Here is a 21,139-nt window from a genome sequence, read left to right as displayed (position 1 = left end):
GCCCCCCGTGCCACTTTCTTTTTTTTTTTTTTTTTTCAACGTTTATTTATTTTTGGGACAGAGAGAGACAGAGCATGAACGGGCGAGGGGCAGAGAGAGAGGGAGACACAGAATCGGAAACAGGCTCCAGGCTCTGAGCCATCAGCCCAGAGCCCGACGCGGGACTCGAACTCACGGACCGCGAGATCGTGACCCGGCTGAAGTCGGACGCTTAACTGACTGCGCCACCCAGGCGCCCCGCCACTTTCTTTTTTAAGCAAAAACCCAGGGGCGCCCGGGTGGCTCCGTCGGTTGAGCGTCCGACTTCGGCTCAGGTCACGATCTCACAGTTCCTGAGTTCCAGCCCCACGTTGGGCCCTGTGCCGACAGCTGGGAGCCCGGAGCCTGCTTCGGATTCTGTGTCTCCCTCTTCCTCTCTGTCCCTCCCCTGCTCGCGTGCTGTCTCTCTCTCTCTCTCTCTCTCTCTCTCCCTCAAAAACAAATAGACATTAAAAGAAATTTGTTTTATTTCAATTTATTTGAAAAAGCAAAGCAGATCACTCATTTCTCACTGCGCCCCCCGCCCCCGCCCCCAGCAACCGTCAGTCTGTTCTCCGAACCCACGGGCTTGGTTTCGCGTGTATGTGCGGTTTCCACACGAGTGAAATCTGGGGCATTTGCCATTTGCCGTGGTGCCCTCGAGGTCCAGCTGTCGTTGCGGACGGCAGGGTTTCCTTCTCCTTCTGTGGGCAGCCTCCGGCCGCCGCCCTGCCTTGGCTGTCGTCAGTAACGCTGCAGTGAGCGTGGGGGTGCAGGTATCTTTTTGAATCAGCGTCTTCATCTTCCCTGGATAAATCCCCAGGACTGGAGTTCCTGGGTCTTACAGGAACTGTCACTTTCCGAGGCACCTCCACCTGGGCTCCATCCGTGGTGGCCACACCGGGTTGCGTTCCCTCCAGCGGCGCGCGAGGGCTCCCTTTCTCCACGTCCTCGCCGACACTTGTGGTTTCTTATCTTTTCTTGCTCGAGCCTTCGTGACAGGCGCGCGGCGCTATCTCACCGCGGTTCCGATCCGCGTCGCCCTGATGGCGAGCACCCTTCTGGGTGTCTGTGGGCCGTCACGTCTTCTCTAGAGAAATGTTTGCTCAAATTCCTCACCTATCTTCCAATTGGGTTCTTTGTTAGAACTTGTTTGTAGGATGATGCCGGATCACACCAGTAACACCGCTGAGGGCCACCCCTAACACCCAGCACCGGGGAGACCCACAGGAAGGGCCCAAGTCCGGCCCGAAACTCGCGGAATGACGCGGGTCAGGGTGGGGGGGCTAGTTGGACGCTTGGACCCGTGAGGTCCGTGTCTCAGCTTTGGCAGGTGGCAAATGCTTGGGTCTGTCCTCTGGTCTCAGCACCCGCCCTGGCCCACCGGCCCCTCGGCCATGAAGCTGGCACCGGCCGGGGTGGGAGGGGTCCCCCCATCCCTCTGGCTTGACTGTGGTCTCCGAGAGCTCCTCTCGGAGGACGGCCTCTGTCCTTGTATCTGCAGGGCAGAGCTCAGGGCCGCACGCCCTCAGCGTCCCGGCCTCCCGGCCTGCATCCTTGACCTGCTGCACACCTGGGGTCACACACGCACCACGTGGAGCTGGCCGAGAGGGCCCCTGGGCTGGCTGTGCTATCGGCGGGGGAGCCACGTGGCTTCCACAGGGGTGGTGGGTGCGGCTCCCAGGGGGTGGGGGGTATTGAGCTGGACCGAGGAAGGGTAAGGACCCAGAGTGGGGAGCTGGGGGGAGGGGAGCACCTGGGGTGTGGGCCTGCCGCGGGCCAATGGGAGGCTCTCAGGATAGGGTAGGGGGGTGGGGCCCTGGGAAGGGGGCCACAGACCCTGACCCTCTGGTGTGGAAAGTGGGGAGCGACAGCAGAGGCTTGAGCAGTGAGCCTGGGGGGAGGTGACAGCTGTTGGCAGGCTCTGGGCGCCCTTTAGTTCACCTTTGGGGCTTGCTTAGGGCCTGGAAAACAAAGACAGAAGAGTCTGGGGCCTGCTCCTGCCAGGGTGGAGAAAACTCAGGGCACAGAGGGTGGCCAGGGTGGGGGGGTCACCCTTCCCGGGTCTGGGCCACTGGGGCTGGAAGCTGGCCTCCCTTAGCCCGGAACTAATGAGCTTGCTGTGGTCCGGGGGGACGTCATACCTGAATCAGGGGTGACACCACGGGATGACAGAGGTCAGTCCTCCTGCAGGCTCCCCGCCACCGGTCTCTGCAAGTGGACGGTCGAGGCCAGTCACAGCCCCGCAGCAGCCTCCAGCCCTCCTGTGAAAACATTCCAAGGCCCCTGCTGGGCCACAGCCCCCGCCGGAGCCCAGGCCGGTGGACAGGTGGCTTCAAGAGAGAGCGGTGGGCCGGGCTGGCCAGCAAGCCTGCCCGTGGGGTGCTTGAGCCACGGCGAGCCCCCCGCAGCCCCAGCAGGCGGCACCCAGCTCTGAGGGCCTGGCTGTGGCCTTGACCCTGAGTGCCACCCCACCCAGCACTCCAGGCGAACATCCGTCCCACCGCCTCATGCCCGTCCCCATCCCCTCCCAGCGTGCGGGCAGCAGGGCACCTCGAGCTCAGCCCCGCCCGGGGCCTGGGCCTCGCTTACACACACGGTGAGCGCCCCATGCGGCCCGCCGGGCCTCGCGCTGCATTCCAAACTCAAACAGGATTTGAGGATTAGCGTTGCTTTAAATTATTCCTACACCTCACCCCTCCAGGGGGGAGTCCGTGTTCTCAGGCAGCCAGCCCTGGGAGAGCGGGGGTGGCTCCGGACCAGGTTCTCCCCACGAGTGAGACGAAGATGATTCGGGTCTCAGCGATCAGCAATCGCTGATAGTTCGTTATCTTGAGGTCTTTCAGAAGACGTTTCTTGTGCTTTGAGTCTACGCGGGGCACAGCTGTGGAAGGGATTTAAATGGTAAGAATTGCATGAAAACAAGAACGAAAACTATGGAATGACTGATAAGCCGGATGGTGTGTGGATGTGCAGGCAGAGCGTGGAGGGAGGCCCCGAGGACGGCTCTTCTGGGGACCCCCTAGTGGCCAGGTGACCCCTTCTCCACAAAGATGCCGGTGCCCGTGTCTCCACTTGGGGAACGCGGAGGTGACGGCCAAACCCTGGAGGCCCGTGGTGCGTTCAGACCTCGCCCATCACGGGCTCCTCCCGCCTGCCGGGACCCGGCAGGGCCGGGTTCTTGGGGGACACGTGAACAGGACGGAGCCTTGCGAGCGGGGGGGGGGGCCGTCGGCCCCGCTCTCTCGTTCGCCCGGTGGATCCACACTGAGCGCCAACCGGGGCAGGCCCTGGGTTGTGGGGCTGGGGAGCGGGGGATGGGCGGTGCACGTGGCCACTGCCCCCGTGAGGTCACACGACCCCCCCCCCCGAAGGATTCAGTGTTATGAACACAACTTTTTTGCAACAGGAAAGAGGTAAACTCTCCTAGGCTTCCCCCCGTATCTACTGAGCTTGCCCCCAACACTGGGGGCAGTGTCCCGCCACCCCCTCGTGGCGGGGAGGGCAGGGGTGCGCTACGGACCAGGGCCTGCCCTGTCACCCCGTGAGGCCCCCTGCCAGGGCCGGACTCCAGGGGCAGGAGGATCAGCATTGCCGTCTTCGTCCGGCTCCTTCCCCTGAGCCGGCGGTCTGGCCACTGACACGCCACGCCTTCCCCCCCGGACCCCATCGTGGTCCTGGCCTCCACGGTCGTCCTCCGCGTGGGCTCCAAGGGGCAGGTTTTTGGGCCACCCCAGGGCCCATCCCTGCTGGGGCAGGTGTCAGAACCTCCTTCCTTATAAGGCTGAGTGATACTCCCTCGTACAGATGGCCCCCATCAGGGTTTGGGGGGACAGCGCTGAATCTCTCCATCACTCTGGTGCCGGCAGCTTCTCTGCGGTCCAGGACGGGGGCTGTGCCTCCCTCCTTTCATTTCTTGGCATGATATCTTCAGGTTTCACCGCACCCGGCTTTTGCCTCCTTTGTTAACTCACAACTCCCGGATTCCTTCTGATGCGCCTGTAAACGGAATTGTTTGAGTCGTTTCTTTTAAAGACCGTTCGCGGTTGGTGGAAACGATACAGGCGACACAGAAATGCAGTTGCTTCGTGCTTCTTGACTCGCACCCGCCTCGCTGAATTCTGCAACCATCTACCCGGCGTGTTGTGTGTGCCTGTGTGATCTTTGCAGTTTTCTACACGTAAGTTCACATCCCCTGCGAGCAGAGATGGTTTTGCTTGTCCTTTCCGATTGCGATGGCTTTTGTCTCTCCTCCGCGCTCAGCTGCTCTGGCTGTGCTGTTTAGCACAGCGTCGAATGCGATGAAGGAAAAGCTCCCGTCGATGTAGCGTGTGCTGTGGGGTTTGCAGGTGTGGCTTTTATTACGTGCAGGCACTATCCCTGCGTTCCTGATTTCACTGGTTTTAGCAGGAAAAGGTGGGCAATTCTGTCACGTGCTTTATTCGCAGCGACTCAGGTCGTGCGTTTTTACCCCAGTCTGTTGACGTGACGGGTTGTAGCTGACCGGTCTCCCCACGCCGGGCCCCCCTTCCGACGTCAGTTCCACTCGGTCACAGTGTGTGATCTTTCCGACAGGCTACTGAGCTGGCTGCTAGTATTTTCTCGGGCGTTTCTGCACCGGTGCTCACAACGGAGGCCGATCTGGGCTCCTTGCTCCTTACGTGTAGCGTCCTTGTCTGGCTTCATTCTGGCCTCGCAGCACAAGGCAGGAAGTGTTCCCCTCTTCAGTGTTTTGGAGAAACTTGGGAGCGATCGGGGTTACTTCTCCAGATGTTTGGTAGGTTTCACCAGCGGAGCCGTCGGGTCCACGGCCTGTCTTTGTTGGGAGAGTTGTGCTCACCGGTGCGGTCTCCTCACTAGTTCTGGATCCGTCAGGATTTCCCGCCCCTCCTCATCCATCTGTCCATTTCACTACATTGTCGTTTGTTTCCCTTTGAACGTGGTCTTCATACTGTCTCTCTTCACTTGTCTGCCTCGCCACCTGTCCTCGGTAGCCTGGGTGTTAGCCCTCGGTGTCCCGGCGTCCCCTCCTCGAGGTGAGCTGACTGCAGACTGAGCCCTGGCCGTGGAGCGGCTCCGCCAGAGGTGTCCTCGAGGCCTCTGCCCTCCTCCTCCTCCTCCTCTTCCTGCCACCCACCTCCCTCCCCTGCCCTGGGGCGCTCCGGCTCCCGGGTCCCGGCAGAGCTGACAAGTGTCCCCGGATGCTGTGTCCTTGGTGGCGTGGTGGCTGTGAGGTGAACGAGGGACCATCTCACGAGGATGGATGCTCTCTGACACGCAACTCAGGATGCACGGCCTGAGCTCTGGGGGCTCGGTGGCTTAAACGAGTGCGGCTGGAGGACACGAGCCCAGGTCGTCACGTGCCTCGGGGCCAGGCGAGGACGCGAGACCTGAGCCGCTGCTGAGCCCGGGTGTGGATGTGGCCCGGCTGGGCCCCGGTCTGAAGAGCAGCAGGTGTCTGCTGGGGGGGGTGGGTCCGGCCTTGGGCCACTGGCCCGTCCCGGTGGGCTGCCTGCTTCGCCCCCCCCCCCCAGACCCAGGCCAGGACCCAGGCCGGCCGCTCTTGGGGGTCTCTGGGTAGAGGCCCCGGCTCACGCCCCTCTGCCCCGCAGGAGATTGTGCTGGTGGTGTTCTTTGGGACGGAATACGTGGTCCGCCTCTGGTCAGCAGGCTGCCGCAGCAAGTACGTGGGCATCTGGGGGCGGCTGCGCTTTGCCCGGAAGCCCATCTCCATCATCGGTGAGTTGTGCCTGCACCCAGGGGAGCTTCGCGCGAGGTTTCGGGGCGCGGGCTGGCACCCTCCCCAGAAAGGGGGACCCGGCAGCCTGGGAGCGGGGCTGGGAGGTGGGCCGGGTGGGCCCGTGTGCCTGAGACGGAGGGCCGCTCTCCCGTCCGAGTGGCCCTGTCCTCCTGACCTCCAGGCCCCTTCCCCCGAGCCAGCAGCCTGGCTGTTGACACGCCGCCCTTCCCCCCCCCAGACCTCATCGTGGTCCTGGCCTCCATGGTTGTCCTCTGCGTGGGCTCCAAAGGGCAGGTGTTCGCCACCTCGGCCATCAGGTACACCTGGGCCACAAGCTCTCCCGGCTGGGGGTGCGAGGGCCGCGGGGCAGCGTGCTGGGTGGGGGCACGCGCTCAGGCGCCACAGCGAGGTCGGCCGCCCGGGTTAGAGACCCAGCGAGAGCACCTCTGGGCCTGGGGCTGTGACCTCCCCCATCTGGGGGCCTCAGTTTGCCCATCTGTAAACCGGGGTGATCCCAGGGCCGTGCCCAGAAGGTGGTCTGGGGACCAAAGGGATTTGGAGGTGGACAGGTCCAGCTGGGGCCTGGCGTGTCCCCCCTACCCAGCCCTGACCCTGTGCTTGGGTGGGGGGCGGGGAGGCTGGCACGGCGGTGGGTGGGCAGACCCAGAGCCAGGCTTTGAGGGGCCGAGTGGGGGCCCGGGGCTGTTGCGAGGCGCCTGGGCTGGTGAGTCGGGGGCAGGGGCACAGAGGCGTCTCCCCCGCAGGGGCATCCGCTTCCTCCAGATCCTGAGGATGCTGCACGTTGACCGCCAGGGAGGCACCTGGAGGCTGCTGGGTTCTGTGGTGTTCATCCATCGCCAGGTGGGTGGTCTGGCTGGGGCGCGGGGGTCCCGGCTGTGGTGCGTGCATCCTGGCTGGCCGGGCGGACGATGTGCCCGTGTTCCTTCCAGCTGGGGACAAGAGGCTGGGGGCAGAGCTAGGGGCAGACGTGCAGGGTGGAGAGAGAATCTGAAAGAGGCAGGCGGGAACAGTCCCCCGACTGAAGACGGGCGCGTCACCACGGGTCTCGGGGCAGAGCCGGGCGGCCGGCGAGCCTGTGTAAGCCGGCCCGTCTGTCCAGGTGGCGGCCGGGGCCCGACCCTAGCCAGTGGGGAGATGGGTGGAGACGGGCCCCGCGTGGGCATGTGGACCACGTGGGATCCACGTGGAACCGTCTGGGACAGGCCGAGCTCGCACCGGGCAGGCCCCCGGCCTGTGCCGCCGGCCGGGAAGGTCACAGAGTCCTGGGCGGCCGTGAGTGCTCCGCTGACCCGCACCCCTGTGCCCGCACTGCCCCCAGGAGCTCATCACCACCTTGTACATCGGCTTCCTGGGTCTCATCTTCTCCTCGTACTTCGTGTACCTGGCCGAGAAGGACGCCGTGAACGAGTCAGGTCAAGTGGAGTTTGGCAGCTACGCGGATGCCCTGTGGTGGGGGGTGGTAAGTAGAGACAGACGTCCCGGGCAGCGGAGGGGAGGGAAGCCACCACGGGGGCCGAGGGCACTGCGGGCTCGGGCCACGGGCTCCTCACGCGAACGTGGGGAAGGGTGCCCGCGGGAAGGTTTGCGCTGGGAGCCGGCAGCGCGGGGGCCCTCGCTCCGAGGGGGGGACCCACAGTCGACCCTTCGTCTCCGGGCACGTGCCGGGGCCGGGCCCTCTGCTGTCCTTCACCCTGGTGGGGGGAGGCATGTGCCCTGCCGTCTGGGAGGGTTTGCGCTGGCCCCAGGACTATCCCTGCACCAAGGAGCGCCACGTTAAACGGCAAACAAGCACCGTGACATGAGGGCGGGGGGGCCTCCCGAGAAAGAAGTTCTCCCCTGTTCTGGCCGGGCCACCAGGCCTGCCTGCGGGTGCCGTAGCTAGGCCCAGCCCGGAGAGGTGCCGGTTCCCCCCAACAGGGCCCCCAGGCTCTCCTGGCTGTGGAGATGGGCTCCTTGGGTGCACTGAGGGCAGGGCCCGGCGCCCCAGTTCCACCTGTAAGTGGCCCTGCTGGGCTAGGCAGCTCTCGGCTCCCTGGGCTGCGAGGCTGCAGGAGAGGCGGTCACAAGGGAGAGGGCCCCACGGGGCGGGGGGCAGGCAGGGGTCCTGGTGGGTCAGCCTTGCAGGGGGCCAAAGGGACATTCTGCTGAGGACCAGTCATTGCTGTGGACAGCCAGGTGAGGCCTCAGCCAGCCACGTGCGCCCTGAGTCCTGGCCGCGTCCTCGCCGTGTGGGCCGTGGAGAGACTGTTCAGGGCATGAAAGGCGCCCCTGACCATACCCTCCACCCACAGCCTGGCTTCGAGGGGAGGGGGGTTCCAGGCACTTGACTGCAGGTGGACCCGGGCCCGGGATCAGCACACACAAGGCCCCGAGGCGGCCCGGGGCGGACGCGTGCTGTGGGGAGAGACAGGGGTGTGGGCCACGGGCCGGGCCCCCACACTCCCCAGCTTTCCGTGGGGTACGGTGCTCCCTCCTTCAAAGTGCCCTGGGGTGTGAGCAGCCAGTGCCCGGGAGGGCCTCCCATGGGGCCAGGAGCAGGGGTCAGGGAGACAGCAGCGGGCACCGACCCCTGCTTCAGGCTGAGTGCGGCTGCGTGGGGAGGGGAGCCCCTTGGAGCTGGGGGTGCGGCGGCCGATGTCTGGGCTGATTGGGGAGGGGCCGAGGAGAGGGTCCTGGCCTTCACGGGGTGTGGTGACGCCTCGGGGCCAGCGCCGTCCCCGGCCCTGGCCGTGTCTGTCCCCAGCCTCTTCCTTCCGGAAAAAGCGGGCCTTGCTCTCCCCTGGGGCTCCCTGCCCTCCTCCAGAAAGGAGGCCCTTCCCAGTCCGTCCAGGTGTGGCAGGAAGCCACCCGGCGGCCCCCCCCGGGCGGACACATGCCCCTGCCGTGTCCGTGTGCCACGCCCGTGAGGCCGAGCACACAGAGGGGGCTCCCGACGGGGGCGAGTCTGTGTGTTTTCTGGAAGCTTCCAGCGTGCCAGGCCGCTCGAGGGACCCGACTCGGGGCTGAGGAAAGCCCGGGTTCCGGCCTCCGTCTGCCCGTGCGCCCGTGCGCCCGTGCCCCCGTAGGCCCAGGCGAGGCGGGCCCCGGCAGGTCTGGGGGCAGGGAGGGGCGGGGAGGGGCGGGTCCCGGTGCCGGGCCCGTGCGGGCACAGGCTGTCCGGAGCCGGGAGGAGGCGTGTGGGTGAGCGCCCGGGGCCCGGCTGATAAGCGGTGCCCAGCCTTGGCACCGGCCTCCCCGCCTTCCCGGGGCCGCCGAGGCTGCTCCCCTGCCCCCCGCCCTCGGCGGAGCAGCGCCCCCACTCCCACACCTGTGCAAACATCCGCCCGCCGGCCGGGAAAACGGCCCCTTTGTGCCCAGCTTGGCACCGGTGCCCCAGCCCTCGCCGTCAGCTGCAGCCCCAGCCTCGGCCACCGCGGGCCCTGGCCCGGCCATTGTTCCCGCCGGGCCCTGCGCCTCTGGGCCGCCCCGGGCCCCCCGCCCCCCGGGGCTCCGGGGCAAACGGCTCCCATTCATCGCCGCGGCTGCCCCTGCAGCTGTCGGGGCGGGAGCGGCCCCCGAGCCTTGAGTTATGGGCTGTGTTCCTGGCGCGTCGCGGACAAACAGAGCTCAAGGAAAGCGAGACGGGGCCGGCCCCGACTGGGGCTTTGAAGCCAGTGTGGCGGCCTGTGACTGCGCCCGGCAGTCGCTCCCGACCCGCTCCCGAGGCCCGGCCCCGGTCGCCTCTCCGGGGGGGGGGGGGGGGGGGGGGGGAGGGCGAAGGCTGCTGGCCGTGCTGGGGCAGGGGAGGGTTCCGGTCCCCACACCGGGTCCGCCTCACTCCCCACGGCTGGGCCGGGGGCTGGCCAGAAGCCAGACCCGCTTCTCAGCGTGTCGCGGGCCAGAGCCCGCGAGGGGGCGTCTGGGCCGCGGGAGTCCGGCGGGTGGGTGGGAGAAGGGCTGTGGGTGCCACGGGGGCGGCCCCGGGTGTCCTCAGCACGGAGATCCAGCGGTGTCCGTGGTACGAACGAAGCGCGGACGGGCCCGTGGAGCGGTTCCGTCCGTGGCCCCGAGGACAGTGGCTGTGCCAGGCTCCCGGGGCGGCTGTAACCAAGTCCCGCAGACCGAGGCGCTCAAAGCGTGAGAAACGTGTCCTCCCCCAGTCTGGAGACCAGAAGTCCGACATCAAAGCCTGGGCAGGGCTGCGCCCGCCGCGGAGGCTCTCGGGGAGGGTCCTTCCTGCCCGTGCTAGTTTCCGGGGGGTTCGGGCGTCCCCGCGCTGGTGGCCGCGTCTTCTGCCTCTGGTAAGGACACTTGTCGTTGGCTTGGGACCTGCCTGGATGAATGAAGCAGGACGATCTCAGCTCGGGATCTTAACGTGACCACCTCGACAGAGGCCCTGTTTCCCAAGGCACTCCCGTTCCGAGGGTCTCGCGGACACGAATGTTGGGGGGACGCTATTCCGCAGCCCGGGACCGCCGTGTGCCGGCCAGACTTCACGAGAAGTCCCCTCGCCTCCCCCAGCCCCAGTCCCTAGGTTGTCCAGCGAGGGTGACAGCTCAAAGGCCGCGTGTCTCTCCCCCCCCCCCCCGCCCCCACGCCGGGTGGGGACGCCCGGCTCTGGTGTGCAAGCCCCCTGTTCCCCCAGGTGTGGCGCCCCGTGCCTGGCTGCTGAGGTGTTTGGGGAGGATTTAAGACCTTTTTCTGTGCCCTTGGAACAAAATGCGTTTGTTTGTGTTAAAGTTTGAGTGGAGGGAAAAGCCGTTTTTGCAAACACGGGCTCCTCTGTTTAGCGCCCGGGGGTCTCTAAAATCGGGAGGCTGCTGGGCTCTGTTTACCCCCCGCGTCTAAATTTAGAATTTAGCGCAAAAACGCTGGAAGCCCGTCCCTGCGTTTCAGCCCGACCCTTGCCAGTCTCGGCAGCTGGCGGCTCCAGAGGGGTCCGGGCTCCGGGGCTCCTACATCCTGGTAGTGTGAGGTCACAGGGGTCTGGGGGCTGAGGAAGGGCCTGCGTGAGGACGGGACCCCCCCCCAGACGTCCACGTGCACCTCATCTGAAGCTGGAAAAACCGAGGCCCTGGGCCACCAGGGTGGCAGGCCGGGCCCCCAGCCCAGCGCTCAGACCCCACCCGTTCCAGGCCTCGTTCTCTGCTGGAGCTCTCTGCAAAGCCCGAGAGTGCTGTGCAGCTGGGAAGCGAGGTCCGCAGGACCCCAGGCACAGTCTTGTGCCCGTTAGACATCAGGTAGGGGTGAGAGTGGTGGGCTCTGGGAGCCTTCCCCAGAGAAGGACCCGGACAGTGGGTTTTGCAGGATGCGTAGGAGTGCGCAGGGTGAGCACATCTTCTTGTACTCGCTGTGCACTGGCTGATCCCTGGGGAGGAGTTCTCACGTGACCTGGTGGGCCCGGTGAGGGTGGTACACGGGATTGATTTCTTCTTGGGGCGGGGGGGTCCAGCTCATGTCACTGAGGGTAGGAGCTTTCCAGCTTCGGCCCCAGGGAGAGACACGTGGTCAGCCTCAGGAGACAGGAAGATAGGAAGCTGTGGTCAGCAGCGGGGGGCAGAGCCACCCGTGGAACTGCATCTCAGCTGCACCGCTGACCGCGTGTGCGTCCTGGTGGAGGTTGCCCGACCTCCGTGAGCCCATCTGCAAACTGGGTACAAAATGCGGGCCTCTGCCCACAAACTGTGGGAGAAGTCAAATCAGCGAGGACACGGGAGGTCTGGGGCCCCAGGCGCCGGGCGAGGAGGCAGCGGAGGCGGGCTGCACGTTGTGGGGGCCTGTCACCAGCCCGTGTTCTCTAGGCTTTCCCCAAAGCCAGACGCTTGCGACAGACCCTTAGCAAGCTAACTCACGCTACGGTGTTCATGGCTGCCATCATGCCCCAGTCACACCCCTTAGCCCTTCTGCCTTTGAGGGTCCTGCTCCGCCCCTGACCGGCTCCCCACCTCCAGCACCTTCCTCACAGGATGGCCCCTTTCCGTGCATGTGTTTTGGCCTCCCGGAACCCCAAGGACCCCCACGCTTCTGATCCCCATCCCAGGCCCTGGGCCAGGCCCACCGCAGGGAAGGGGCTCGGGAATGAATGACGCCCTTCATCAGGTGGAGACAAGGAGGGTGGGCCACGGAGTCCGCAGATGCCTCCTCGGCTGCACCGATGAACTGGGTCCGGGGCCAGCGAGCACGCGACTGGTCCGGTCCTCAGTTTCCCCGTCCGTAAGATGGAGGGGCAGCAGAGTGGCTCCGAGGACTGACGTGGGGCTCTCCGCGGGGGCTGCAAGCCCAGGAGGGCAGCAGATGTGTCTGTGGCCCGGAGCGCCAGGGTTTCCGTGAATGGGAAGATACGCTCCCTGAGAGGCTCTGATCTGCGTGGGTCTGGGTTTGTTTATTGAGTCCTTCCCACGGAAAGGAAGCCTGGCCGGGTGGTTCCCTGGCCCCCGCGTGCGTCTGTCCCCTCCACGACCACTTCCCGCCAGCCAGGCTGGGGCCCCACGGGGGGCTGGTGCCGGGCGCACCCTCAGGACAAGCGCCCGAGAAGCCTGCTGCCCGAGGTGTCCCGCCATCCGCCCGGCCCCCCGCTCGGTCTGTGACTCTCCCGTCCCCGGCCGTGTCCTTGCAGCCTCCTCGGGGCAGGCTGGTGGCACAGTGTCCGGCCCGGGGTTTGCTCTGCAGCCTTCCCGGGGTCGTGGGAACGCACCCGCTCAGTCACTGACCAGCGGTGAGGCCTCGTGCACCGTGACTGCCCTCTCAGCCTCAGTCTCCCCCTGGGTGGGATGGGGTCCGGGGTCCCTACCTCACGACACTGTCACAGTCGGCCTGCGGTGCGAGCCCCTGAGTGTACCCGCCAGCGTGGTCCTCACGCCTGCTCGCGGACGGACAGCCATGACGTCTCTGGTGGGCAAGGCCCGTGGGGTGGCCGCGGGCCACCCGCCTCCCCGGCAGGTCGGGGTTTCTGGGCTGGCCCTCCCATCCCGCTGGGGGCCCACAGGGCCTCCCGCGCCAGGGCGGACTGTGTGTGAGGGGAAGCTTCCAGGTGCCTCCTCGTGTGAGCGGGGACACAGAGGCCAGCACGCGCCCCCGCGGCGGCTTCCAGAGGCCGGGGACAGCTCGGTCCCCTGCCCCCACGGGCCTGTCCCTGGGGCCACACGGCCCTGTCCCCGGCGGTCATGCTGGGTCCCCCCACGTTTGCGGGCCCGGACGTGCACATCTGCCCCTGGTGCGCCCCGGTCAGGGGTGCGTGGCAAGGGCTGGGCAGTTAGCACCCTCCCGCAGCTGCCCGTGTCTCTGAATTCGGGAAAAACAAACAGCTCTGCGGGGATGGGCCGTTTCCTCCAAGAGCCGAAGGATGTCGTTAACTTGACAGAGCAAGTCTGTGATGGGGTCTGAGAGGCGTGTGCCCTCCGGGGTGGGGGTGGGGGGATGCCTGGTCGGGCACTCCTGATCTCCGCCGGCCGGCCGGTCCCCAGGAGCCCCAGCACCCCAGACGGCGCAGGGCCAGGGAATGGCACGAGGGGGCCGCCCTGCGGGGCGCGGGTCTGTCTGCTGGGGGAGAGGGTCTCCGGGGACCCTGCCCCACTAGCCCCCAGGGCCGTCCAGGCCGCCCCTGCCCTGCCCGGCCCCCCCCCCCCCCCACCCCGTTCGCTTCCCAGTCAGGGCACATTTTGTTTGTATTTTTATAACCTTCGTATCGATGGTCTTGATGCCTGAGTTTTCCGGTGCCCCCTTGCCCCTGAGTGGGGGGTGCCTTGCTGGCGGCCCCTGCCTCCCCCTGCCTCTCCCCACCCCTCCCTGCCCTGCAGCCATTCCCAAGTTTGTTGGTCTCGGGACTACCTTATGCTCTCGACAATCGCTGCGGAGCCGGGTTATACGACACTCAGCACACAGGCAAACGCGACGGGATTTTAAAAACGTGTCCATATTAATCCATCACAATGTAAGGCCCATCCCGTGTTCTTATAAATAAAATAATTTTGTGAAAAACTGTATTTTCTGAGAGAGGGCTGGCGCGGCGTCTCAGATGCCCTCACCCCGTCCGCAGCCCCAGCTCTGCCTTCGCTCCGAGCACCCGGGCCCTCGGAGCAGGCAGCTGTGGGCCAGGCCTCACACATGGGGCGCAGGCCTTCCGGGGAGGACGGCCCGCAGCCGAGGGGCGGCCCCCGTACCTGCCAGCTGACTGTCAGGCTTGCCCCTGGCTCTGCCCCGCCGGTACCCATGCCGAGGCCCAGGCGTGCGCGGCCCGCGTGCAAGTCCCGGAGCGTGGAGGGCTCGGCGTGGGCACCGGCCCCTCCTTACGTGCCCTCGCTCGTTCCGAGCGTGCGTGAGATGCTCGCACGTGTGTGTGCTGTGCCGCCTGTGTGGGGGGCACGTTTGTGGGCACGCACCCCCCTCCACGGGCTCGGCTGGTCCCTTCGAGGGGCCGGGCAGTAGGCAGCTCAGTGCGCTTGGCGCTCGCGGCGAGATGTGTGGTTTTGAGGGACGGTGACGTCACGGGAGGCCCAGGACCACGGCAGGCGCCCCGGGCCAGGCTCCACAGCGGCCGGCCCCCTCGTGGACGCCCAGCGCTTGTCTGGACCCGCTGCGTGCTGATGCGCTTGCTGGCCTCCTGCGCCGTGGCCCCTCTTGCTGCGAGCGGACACGTGTGTCCCTGCCTGCCTGTGGCCCCTGGGTTCCTCCCTCCATTCCCCGTGGCTGGTGGAAGGCGCCCACCGGGGTCCCGGGACGGACGGCGATGAGGCGGACCTCGCCACTTCCCGCCTGGGCCTCGCTCTCAGTCGGAGTCTGTTAAACGGGCCTCCGGGGCCCCGGCCCTGCGTCCTGCCTTCCTCTGGGACTCCTCCGGGCAGGATGTCAAGTGAAGCCTCCATGCAGACCTTCCTGGTCCTGCCCTGGGCCTGGACTGGAGGCTCCAGAGGGGAGAGGCCGGGCTTCCCAGAACGGACTGGCCGTGACCACCGGGCCGGCACAGGAGGACCTCAAAGGCAGAAGGCCACGTGGCCACTCTGGGCCACCGAGCCTGCTGCCATGCCGTGCCGTGCGGGTGTGAGGCCCCAGGTCCCCGGGCCAGGCTCCTGCAAAGCCCACGGGCGGCCCCAGGCCCCAGACGCCAGGCAGGCGGGGGCCGGGCATGTCGGGGCTGAGTGGTGCAGCCAGGGCGCGTGCTCACGTCCTGCAGGATGTCTATTCAGGCACACGCTGGAGGCCCCGGGGACAAACCTCAGAGGCAATCAGGATGCAAGCCTGGGGGGCGGGGGCGGGGGCGGCCCTGGGCCCGTGGGCCCACCGCAGGCTCTGCCGGTCGGCTCCCCCACCGAGAAGAAGGCTCAAGCTGCGTCTGGTCCTCTCGGAAGAAGGGCGACTGGAACATCTGGCGCCCGGGGCGGCGTCAGGAAGCGAAGCATCATCCCCGTCCGGGCTCCTGGTGCAGGACCAGCCTCAGTGCGCACTTCCGGCCCCCCGGGGGCTGCGGCACGGCGACGTCGGTGGCCCGGGGGTCGGGCCCCCTGGCCGCGTGTCTGATGGCAGGCCCCCTGCGCACGCCCAAGGACCCGCTTCCCGTGAGGCACCGGGTCTGGGGGGCCCCGGCCGTCTGCAGGGCTCGCGCCGGCAGGGGCTGAGCCTGGGCCGTCCCGGTGGTGGCGGCTGGAGCTCCGCGTCTCTGTCGGCAGAGTGGCGGGTTCGGGCCCGACAGTCACCCGTCCCGGGCTCTGGGCCTGACCGCCGCCCCCCTACGCCTCCCGCAGGTCACGGTCACCACCATCGGCTACGGGGACAAGGTGCCCCAGACGTGGGTCGGGAAGACCATTGCCTCCTGCTTCTCTGTGTTTGCCATATCCTTCTTCGCGCTCCCGGCGGTAGGTGCTCCCGCCTCCTCCTGGCTCCCAGGCGGGCAGGGTCCCCCCCGGGAGCAAGGCCACTCACAGAGGCCCCTGGGAGTCCCCTGCCCCTGCTGCTCCAGGAGGGTGCTTTGCAGCAGGTGTGGGTGGAGGCCGGTGGGGTGCGGCCGGCGCATTCGGCCCAAGGGGTCTCGGGGAGACACCGACAGTAGCCGCCAGGCGAGGGCAGAGGCGGAGTCTGTCCGCCTGGTGGGGGCGCTGGTTCCCTTGCGCGGTGGCCTGGGCCCCGCTTTGACCCATGTCCTTCCGAGAAATCACAGATCCCGAGGGCCACACCTTCTAGCTCCCCGAGCGCGTGGAGGTGTACGCGTCACGTGTTTGGTGCACCTGCTGTGTGTGGTGAGCGTGCGTGGGTTGCGTGTGTGCTCTGTGGTCACCTGCGTGTGTCACACGGAGCACGTGTGCATCTATGTGTGTGCGTGATTGATCCCCTCTGTGGACGGGGAGCTCCCTCCCTGACGAGCCGGCCCCATCCATCCCGTTGGCGATCCTGGGGAGGCGGCCGCGGTCCCCCTCGGACGGGGCCGCCTCCTGCCCGAGCCAGCGCCCTGGTGCCGCCCCGTGTCCCCAGCACCTGTGCCCCACAGGCCGGGCCGGGCGGTGGCTGCCTGCGTGGACGCGAGCCCCCGTCTCTGCTCCTTCCCAGGGGATTCTCGGCTCCGGCTTCGCCCTGAAGGTCCAGCAGAAGCAGAGGCAGAAACACTTCAACAGGCAGATCCCGGCCGCAGCCTCCCTCATTCAGGTGACGCGCCGCCGTCCTTGACGTCCGGCCTGGCGCCGGCAGGTTAAGTGCCGGCTGGTGTCCCTTCTGGGAACCAGGAACTACCCTCGGCCACAAAGCTCACGAGACCTTCTTGCTACGGGTCCCTCTGGAACACAGATGAGCCCGTGCTACCACACAGACGTGCTCGGGCCTTCTGGGGAGCGTGGGCGATGCCGACGGGGTGGGCACGGGAACGCGGGGCGCCCACCTCCCTCCCTAGAGGTCCTGTTGGAAGAGTGGGTCCTGGGGGGGCGGGCCAGGGGACAGGGACGTGCCCTGGCCCGTCCCGGGTTGGGGTGAACTTTCTGTGGGCCCCTCACCTTCCAGCCACAGTGGCCTCCTTTTGTGGTCACCCCCCTGCTCGGCACAGGGCGAGTCTGGGAGGGAAATCCCAAGGGTCCAAGGCCCTGCTTGTGTAGCACGGGTACCTCCAGGGTGTTCCCCACATCCCACGGGGCTAGGGACTCCCAGGTGACAGCAGGTGAGGCCTGGCGAGCCGACAGCTCAGCCACGCTCTGGGTTCACAGGCCCCTCAGTACCCAACGGGGACCCCGAGGCCGCTGTGACAAGGCCTGGGTGCTGGAGGAGACAGAGGCTAAGAGTGGCAGGGTAAGGAGGGTGGCCTGGAGCCCCTGGATGCTCAGTTCTGTGACCCCAGCCTTCCAGATACACCAGAGAATGGCTGACTCTTAATTTAGCGCAACAAAGACTTAGGCCGAAAACCGGGTCCCAGACGGTTACCAGCCCCCGCCCGGGGGCAGAGCAGGGATGAGCGGGCCCAGGTCTCGCCCGGGGAGCAGCTGGGCGGGGGTCCTGGGGCACAGGCTCTATGGGTGTCCAGCCGTAGATGTGGGGCCCTCTGCCCAGCGGGACAGCCACACCCAGTGCCGAATGCCCCTCAGGGACGGTCCTGGGGTCACCCCCGGGGCCCTGGTCTCCTTCGCCATCCGCCCCGGGCAGGGCCCCCTGCACAGGCAGCAGCCACCAGGTTTCGCTCAGCCAGGGGCGCCCCCTCATTCCTCTGAAGCCCTTCCGGACCCTTCCGGAACCCACCGTCTGGGGCCTGGACGGTGGACCTGGACGGGAAGGAAGTAGCAGCCGCAGCCATAAAGCCGAGGGGCCGGGCCCCCTCAGGCCTGGTTTTACGGCCCACAGCTTCTCCTTTCGGGGAGACCATAAATCAGGCCCGTAAAACCAGCCCAGGCCGCCGTGGGCAGGCTGCCGGCGGGAGGGGAGCACGGCGGGGTCCTGGCGGAGCCGGTGCTTGGGGGTGAGCACCCCTGCGAAGCCCGGGCTCGGGTGCTGAGCCCAAGGGGTGCGGACACGTCCGCCACGGCAGGACTGGGGCCCGGAGGAGGGAACGCGGACCAGACCCGGGTGGGAAGCGGGCGGCGGCCTTACGTTTGTGGGGATGGTGGGACACGGAGGTGGCACGTGGCCGTGGAGGGGCCAGGCCTGTGGCCGTCCCCTGAGCGACCCGGGCAGGGAGGGCTGCTGTGTCTGTCCAGGTCCCCATCCTGGGTGGTGTCACGGCCTCCCACGAACCCTGCCAGCTCCCCTGTCTGCTCCCCGCTGTCCGTCCCCTGCTGCCTACCCGGACACAGCGTGTCCTCCACTCGGATCCCGTGCAGTGGTGTCCCCTCCTCCGGGTCGTTCCTGTGTGGCAGTCGCCACGGGCATCTCTCTAGGATGCGGGTCCAGAGCTCCCCACGGCGGCAGGCCATGCCCGGGCTCCGGGACCCAATATGTGGGCCTCTGGGAGGGGCCCGCCCCCCCACGTCACCCCACGCCCCCTGCCCCCCTGCCCGGTGTCCCACAGGCCCCGGGTGTCCTCGGTGTCTGTGTCCGTCCCTGCACCCGCCGTGCGTGCCCCGGGGAGAGGCGGCCGAAGGGTGTCTGCGTCTGCGGGTGGGGCCTCCGTGGCGCCCGAGCCATGGGCACCGGCCTGTGGGTTAGGCCGTGAGCCGCCTGGCGCGGGAGCAGCCCCGGGAGGTGGGGGGGCTGGCACGCAGGCCAGGGTGCGGGCGGGCCCGGCGGCTGACCGTGTCTCCCTGTGCTTGTTCAGACGGCCTGGAGGTGCTATGCGGCCGAGAACCCCGAGTCCTCCACCTGGAACATCTACGTCCGGAAACCCACCCGGAGCCACACTCTGCTGTCCCCCAGCCCCAAGCCCAAGAAGTCCGTCATGGTAACAGCCCCCACCTGCCTCCTGCAGGGATCCCTCGTGAGCGGGGGTGGGGTGGGGTGGGGTGTGGTGGGGGGGTGGGGAGGCCCTGGGCGCCACGGCTGCTGGCCGGGGTTCGGCCCTGGCGTTTCAGCGGCGCCACATCAGGACACTGGTGCCACTCACTCTGGGCCCTGGGGGTGGGCACCTGTGCTGGGTCCTGCCACCTGGGGGTCCCCCTGGCTCAGGGCCACGTAGGGCTGGTGCTCCCAGGCCCGGACTGTGGGAGGCCCACAGGGGGCGCCCCCGGGAACAGGCCGGGCTGGGTTCTGGCCAGAGGTTGGGAACAAGGCTCTTGAGAGGGCCCTGATGTCAGGCTTTCTGTGCCGGGGACAGCGGGTGCCGGTCAGGACGGAGGTCTCTCCCCAGCTCGGGGAAGTCAGTCTTCGGGTCGTGGTGCAGGGGGCTCGGGTAGGCTCTGAGCAAGAGTGTCACGATGGGGCCGGTGTGGGGACTGAGGGGGGCACCCAGGCCTCCCGTTGCCAGCCGCCCCTGACGCCTCTGCACTCGCTGTGCCCTTGCCAAACGCCCTCACCAGCTCCCACAGCTCCTCCTCCATGTCACCTTTGCCGGCCCCAGGCTGTCCCCCCGATGGCCCCCACCGCGTGCCGGAACTCCCGGTGGCCACAGCCCTAGTCCCCACGTGCCCGCTTGTATGTTTACCTGCCCGGTTTCCTGTCTGCCGGCCCCTTCAGCCCGAGCCCCCAGGCAGCGCCTGTGCCAAGCCCCCCCCCCCCCACACAGCCCCCCCCACAGCACCCCTGTCTGCTGGCCCTGAGGCCTGGCTCCCTGGCTGGTGCCCTTGGGGGCTGCTAAGGGGTTCTGGGGCTGGGGACCCCCAGGAAGTGCCAGCTTAGTGCTTGTGGTCTTAGGTAAAGAAGAAGAAGTTCAAACTGGACAAGGACAACGGGGTGAGTCCCGGAGAGAAGACGCTCACAGTCCCCCACATCACATGCGAGCCCGTGTCAGAAAAGCGGAGGCCAGACCACTTCTCCGTGGACACCTGCGACAGCTCTGGTGAGGAGCCTTCGCCCAGGGTGGCGGTGTGGGGACGGGGACGGGCGCTCAGCTCCCACTGACCTGGCGTCTGCCTGCCAAGGCCCTGCCCTCCCCCCACAGACCCCACCCCGGAGGGACCCTTCCTCCGGCTCTGTTGCGGGCTCTGGGCTGCGGGTGCCGGGCCCCGCCTCGGTCCCGCTGTGCGGCCGGCGCCCCGTGCCGGGCAGAAGGGAGGTGGCCCATGTGTGCGGACCCCCCGTTCTTGGTGGGGGGGGAGGGGGCCGGGCGTCCCGAGCCAGCGCTGCGTGCCCGCGTCTGTCCTCGACGCCGCGTGCCTTGTGCGTCACCGCCCTGTGGGTCTCTCCCTCCTTGGACCTCTTCCCGGCACCCACCAGAACGTGCTGGCACATTGACGGTCGGGAGGGCAGCGTCACTGTCTTAGACGTGGCAGAAGGGGGACAAGCGTATATTGTTCCTGACCCTTTGTGCTTAAGGGCGCCTGGCCCGCCAAGTGCTTGGTTCTCGGGCGGCTGACCCCCGGTGTTTCCTCTCGCATTTGGTCACAGTCCCCTGGAAGAAGGGCAGAAAGTGTTCCGGGAAAGGGCTGCGGCTGCTGCCTGCTCCTTGGGGCTGTCGGTGGACCGGGCGGGGGCGCCCACCCCGCCGGGCACCGGGCCACCGTGGCCCCGTCGCAGGCGGTTGGGATTCCGCTCTGGCCTGAATTTGGCCACATCGCTGGTGAGCCCCCGGGACGCGCTCCCCGCCGCCCCCCGGAGTGGGCACAAGGAACAATTGTGCCAACGAGTGCCCGGCGGCCCCCCCAACTCCGGATTCAGGGGCAGGACCATTGTCGCGATGCAAATGGGGGCTCTCTGCAAATGCTAATGGGCAGGTCGGGGTGGGTAGAAGCCTCTCGTGCTGTTTGCTGCGTGTGGAACTGTCCATTCAGCCTTCTTGCTGTTATTAAGTGCCCAGTGCCGCCTGCAGAATGTTAATGAGGCACCAGTGCAGGGACAGTCAGGCACCCTTTGTGGGGTGCTTTCGCAGGGACTTTTCCTTTCCTGCCAGCACGAGTCAGCCCAGCCCGGAGCCGCTGTGTTTCTGGGGCCTCCGCCGTGGGCCCCGAGTGGCCCCCAGCCTCCGGGCGGTACCCGGGGCCCTCGAGAGCCCTGGTCGGGGGAGAGGGGGCCTCATCCCGGCCAGGGCCCGCAGCCCCAGCCCCCACATGGCAGGGCGCAAGCAGCCACGCTGAGAGTACCCCCCCCCCCCCCCCCCCGGCCGCACCGAGGCCTGACGCCCGAGCCTCATGCCGCACCCCTGCACACCCCGCCCTCCAGGCTCCCGTCCGCATTTCTCATGCAGGTTCCAGCCCCCGGCTGCTCACGCTGTCCTGGTCGTCGGGACCCTGCTCCGTGCGCGTGAGGGTGAGGCCCCGGGGCGAGGCGGACCTTGGCATCAGGGAGGAAGACGCGCGGGCGTCTGGGGCACGAGCACCCGGCTCGGCC

At 67.5% G+C, this 21,139-nt stretch overlaps 1 protein-coding gene and 1 long non-coding RNA gene across 2 annotated transcripts in view; one reads left to right on the top strand and one right to left on the bottom strand.

Moving 5' to 3' along the window:
- Window positions 1-21,139, top strand: part of KCNQ1 (potassium voltage-gated channel subfamily Q member 1) — a 274,919-nt gene that overhangs the window by 30,057 nt on the left and 223,723 nt on the right. Inside the window, exons 3-10 of the mRNA XM_040465810.1 lie at window positions 5,631-5,757; window positions 5,997-6,075; window positions 6,523-6,619; window positions 7,098-7,238; window positions 15,496-15,606; window positions 16,295-16,390; window positions 18,477-18,599; window positions 19,508-19,652. Coding sequence (XP_040321744.1) covers window positions 5,631-5,757; window positions 5,997-6,075; window positions 6,523-6,619; window positions 7,098-7,238; window positions 15,496-15,606; window positions 16,295-16,390; window positions 18,477-18,599; window positions 19,508-19,652 — 919 coding nt within the window. The remainder of the gene's footprint in view (window positions 1-5,630; window positions 5,758-5,996; window positions 6,076-6,522; window positions 6,620-7,097; window positions 7,239-15,495; window positions 15,607-16,294; window positions 16,391-18,476; window positions 18,600-19,507; window positions 19,653-21,139) is intronic.
- On the bottom strand, window positions 571-5,544 carry LOC121023760 (uncharacterized). The gene is made up of 3 exons (XR_005787491.1): window positions 2,163-5,544; window positions 1,592-1,982; window positions 571-1,137 (listed from the first exon to the last, which is right to left on the bottom strand). It is a non-coding gene; the product is annotated as an uncharacterized LOC121023760 (long non-coding RNA).

This window comes from Herpailurus yagouaroundi, unplaced genomic scaffold, assembly GCF_014898765.1.
Source record: "Herpailurus yagouaroundi ecotype Mexico unplaced genomic scaffold, PumYag 569, whole genome shotgun sequence".
Lineage (NCBI taxonomy): Eukaryota > Metazoa > Chordata > Mammalia > Carnivora > Felidae > Herpailurus > Herpailurus yagouaroundi.
This window is presented reverse-complemented; position numbering and strand designations above follow the sequence as displayed.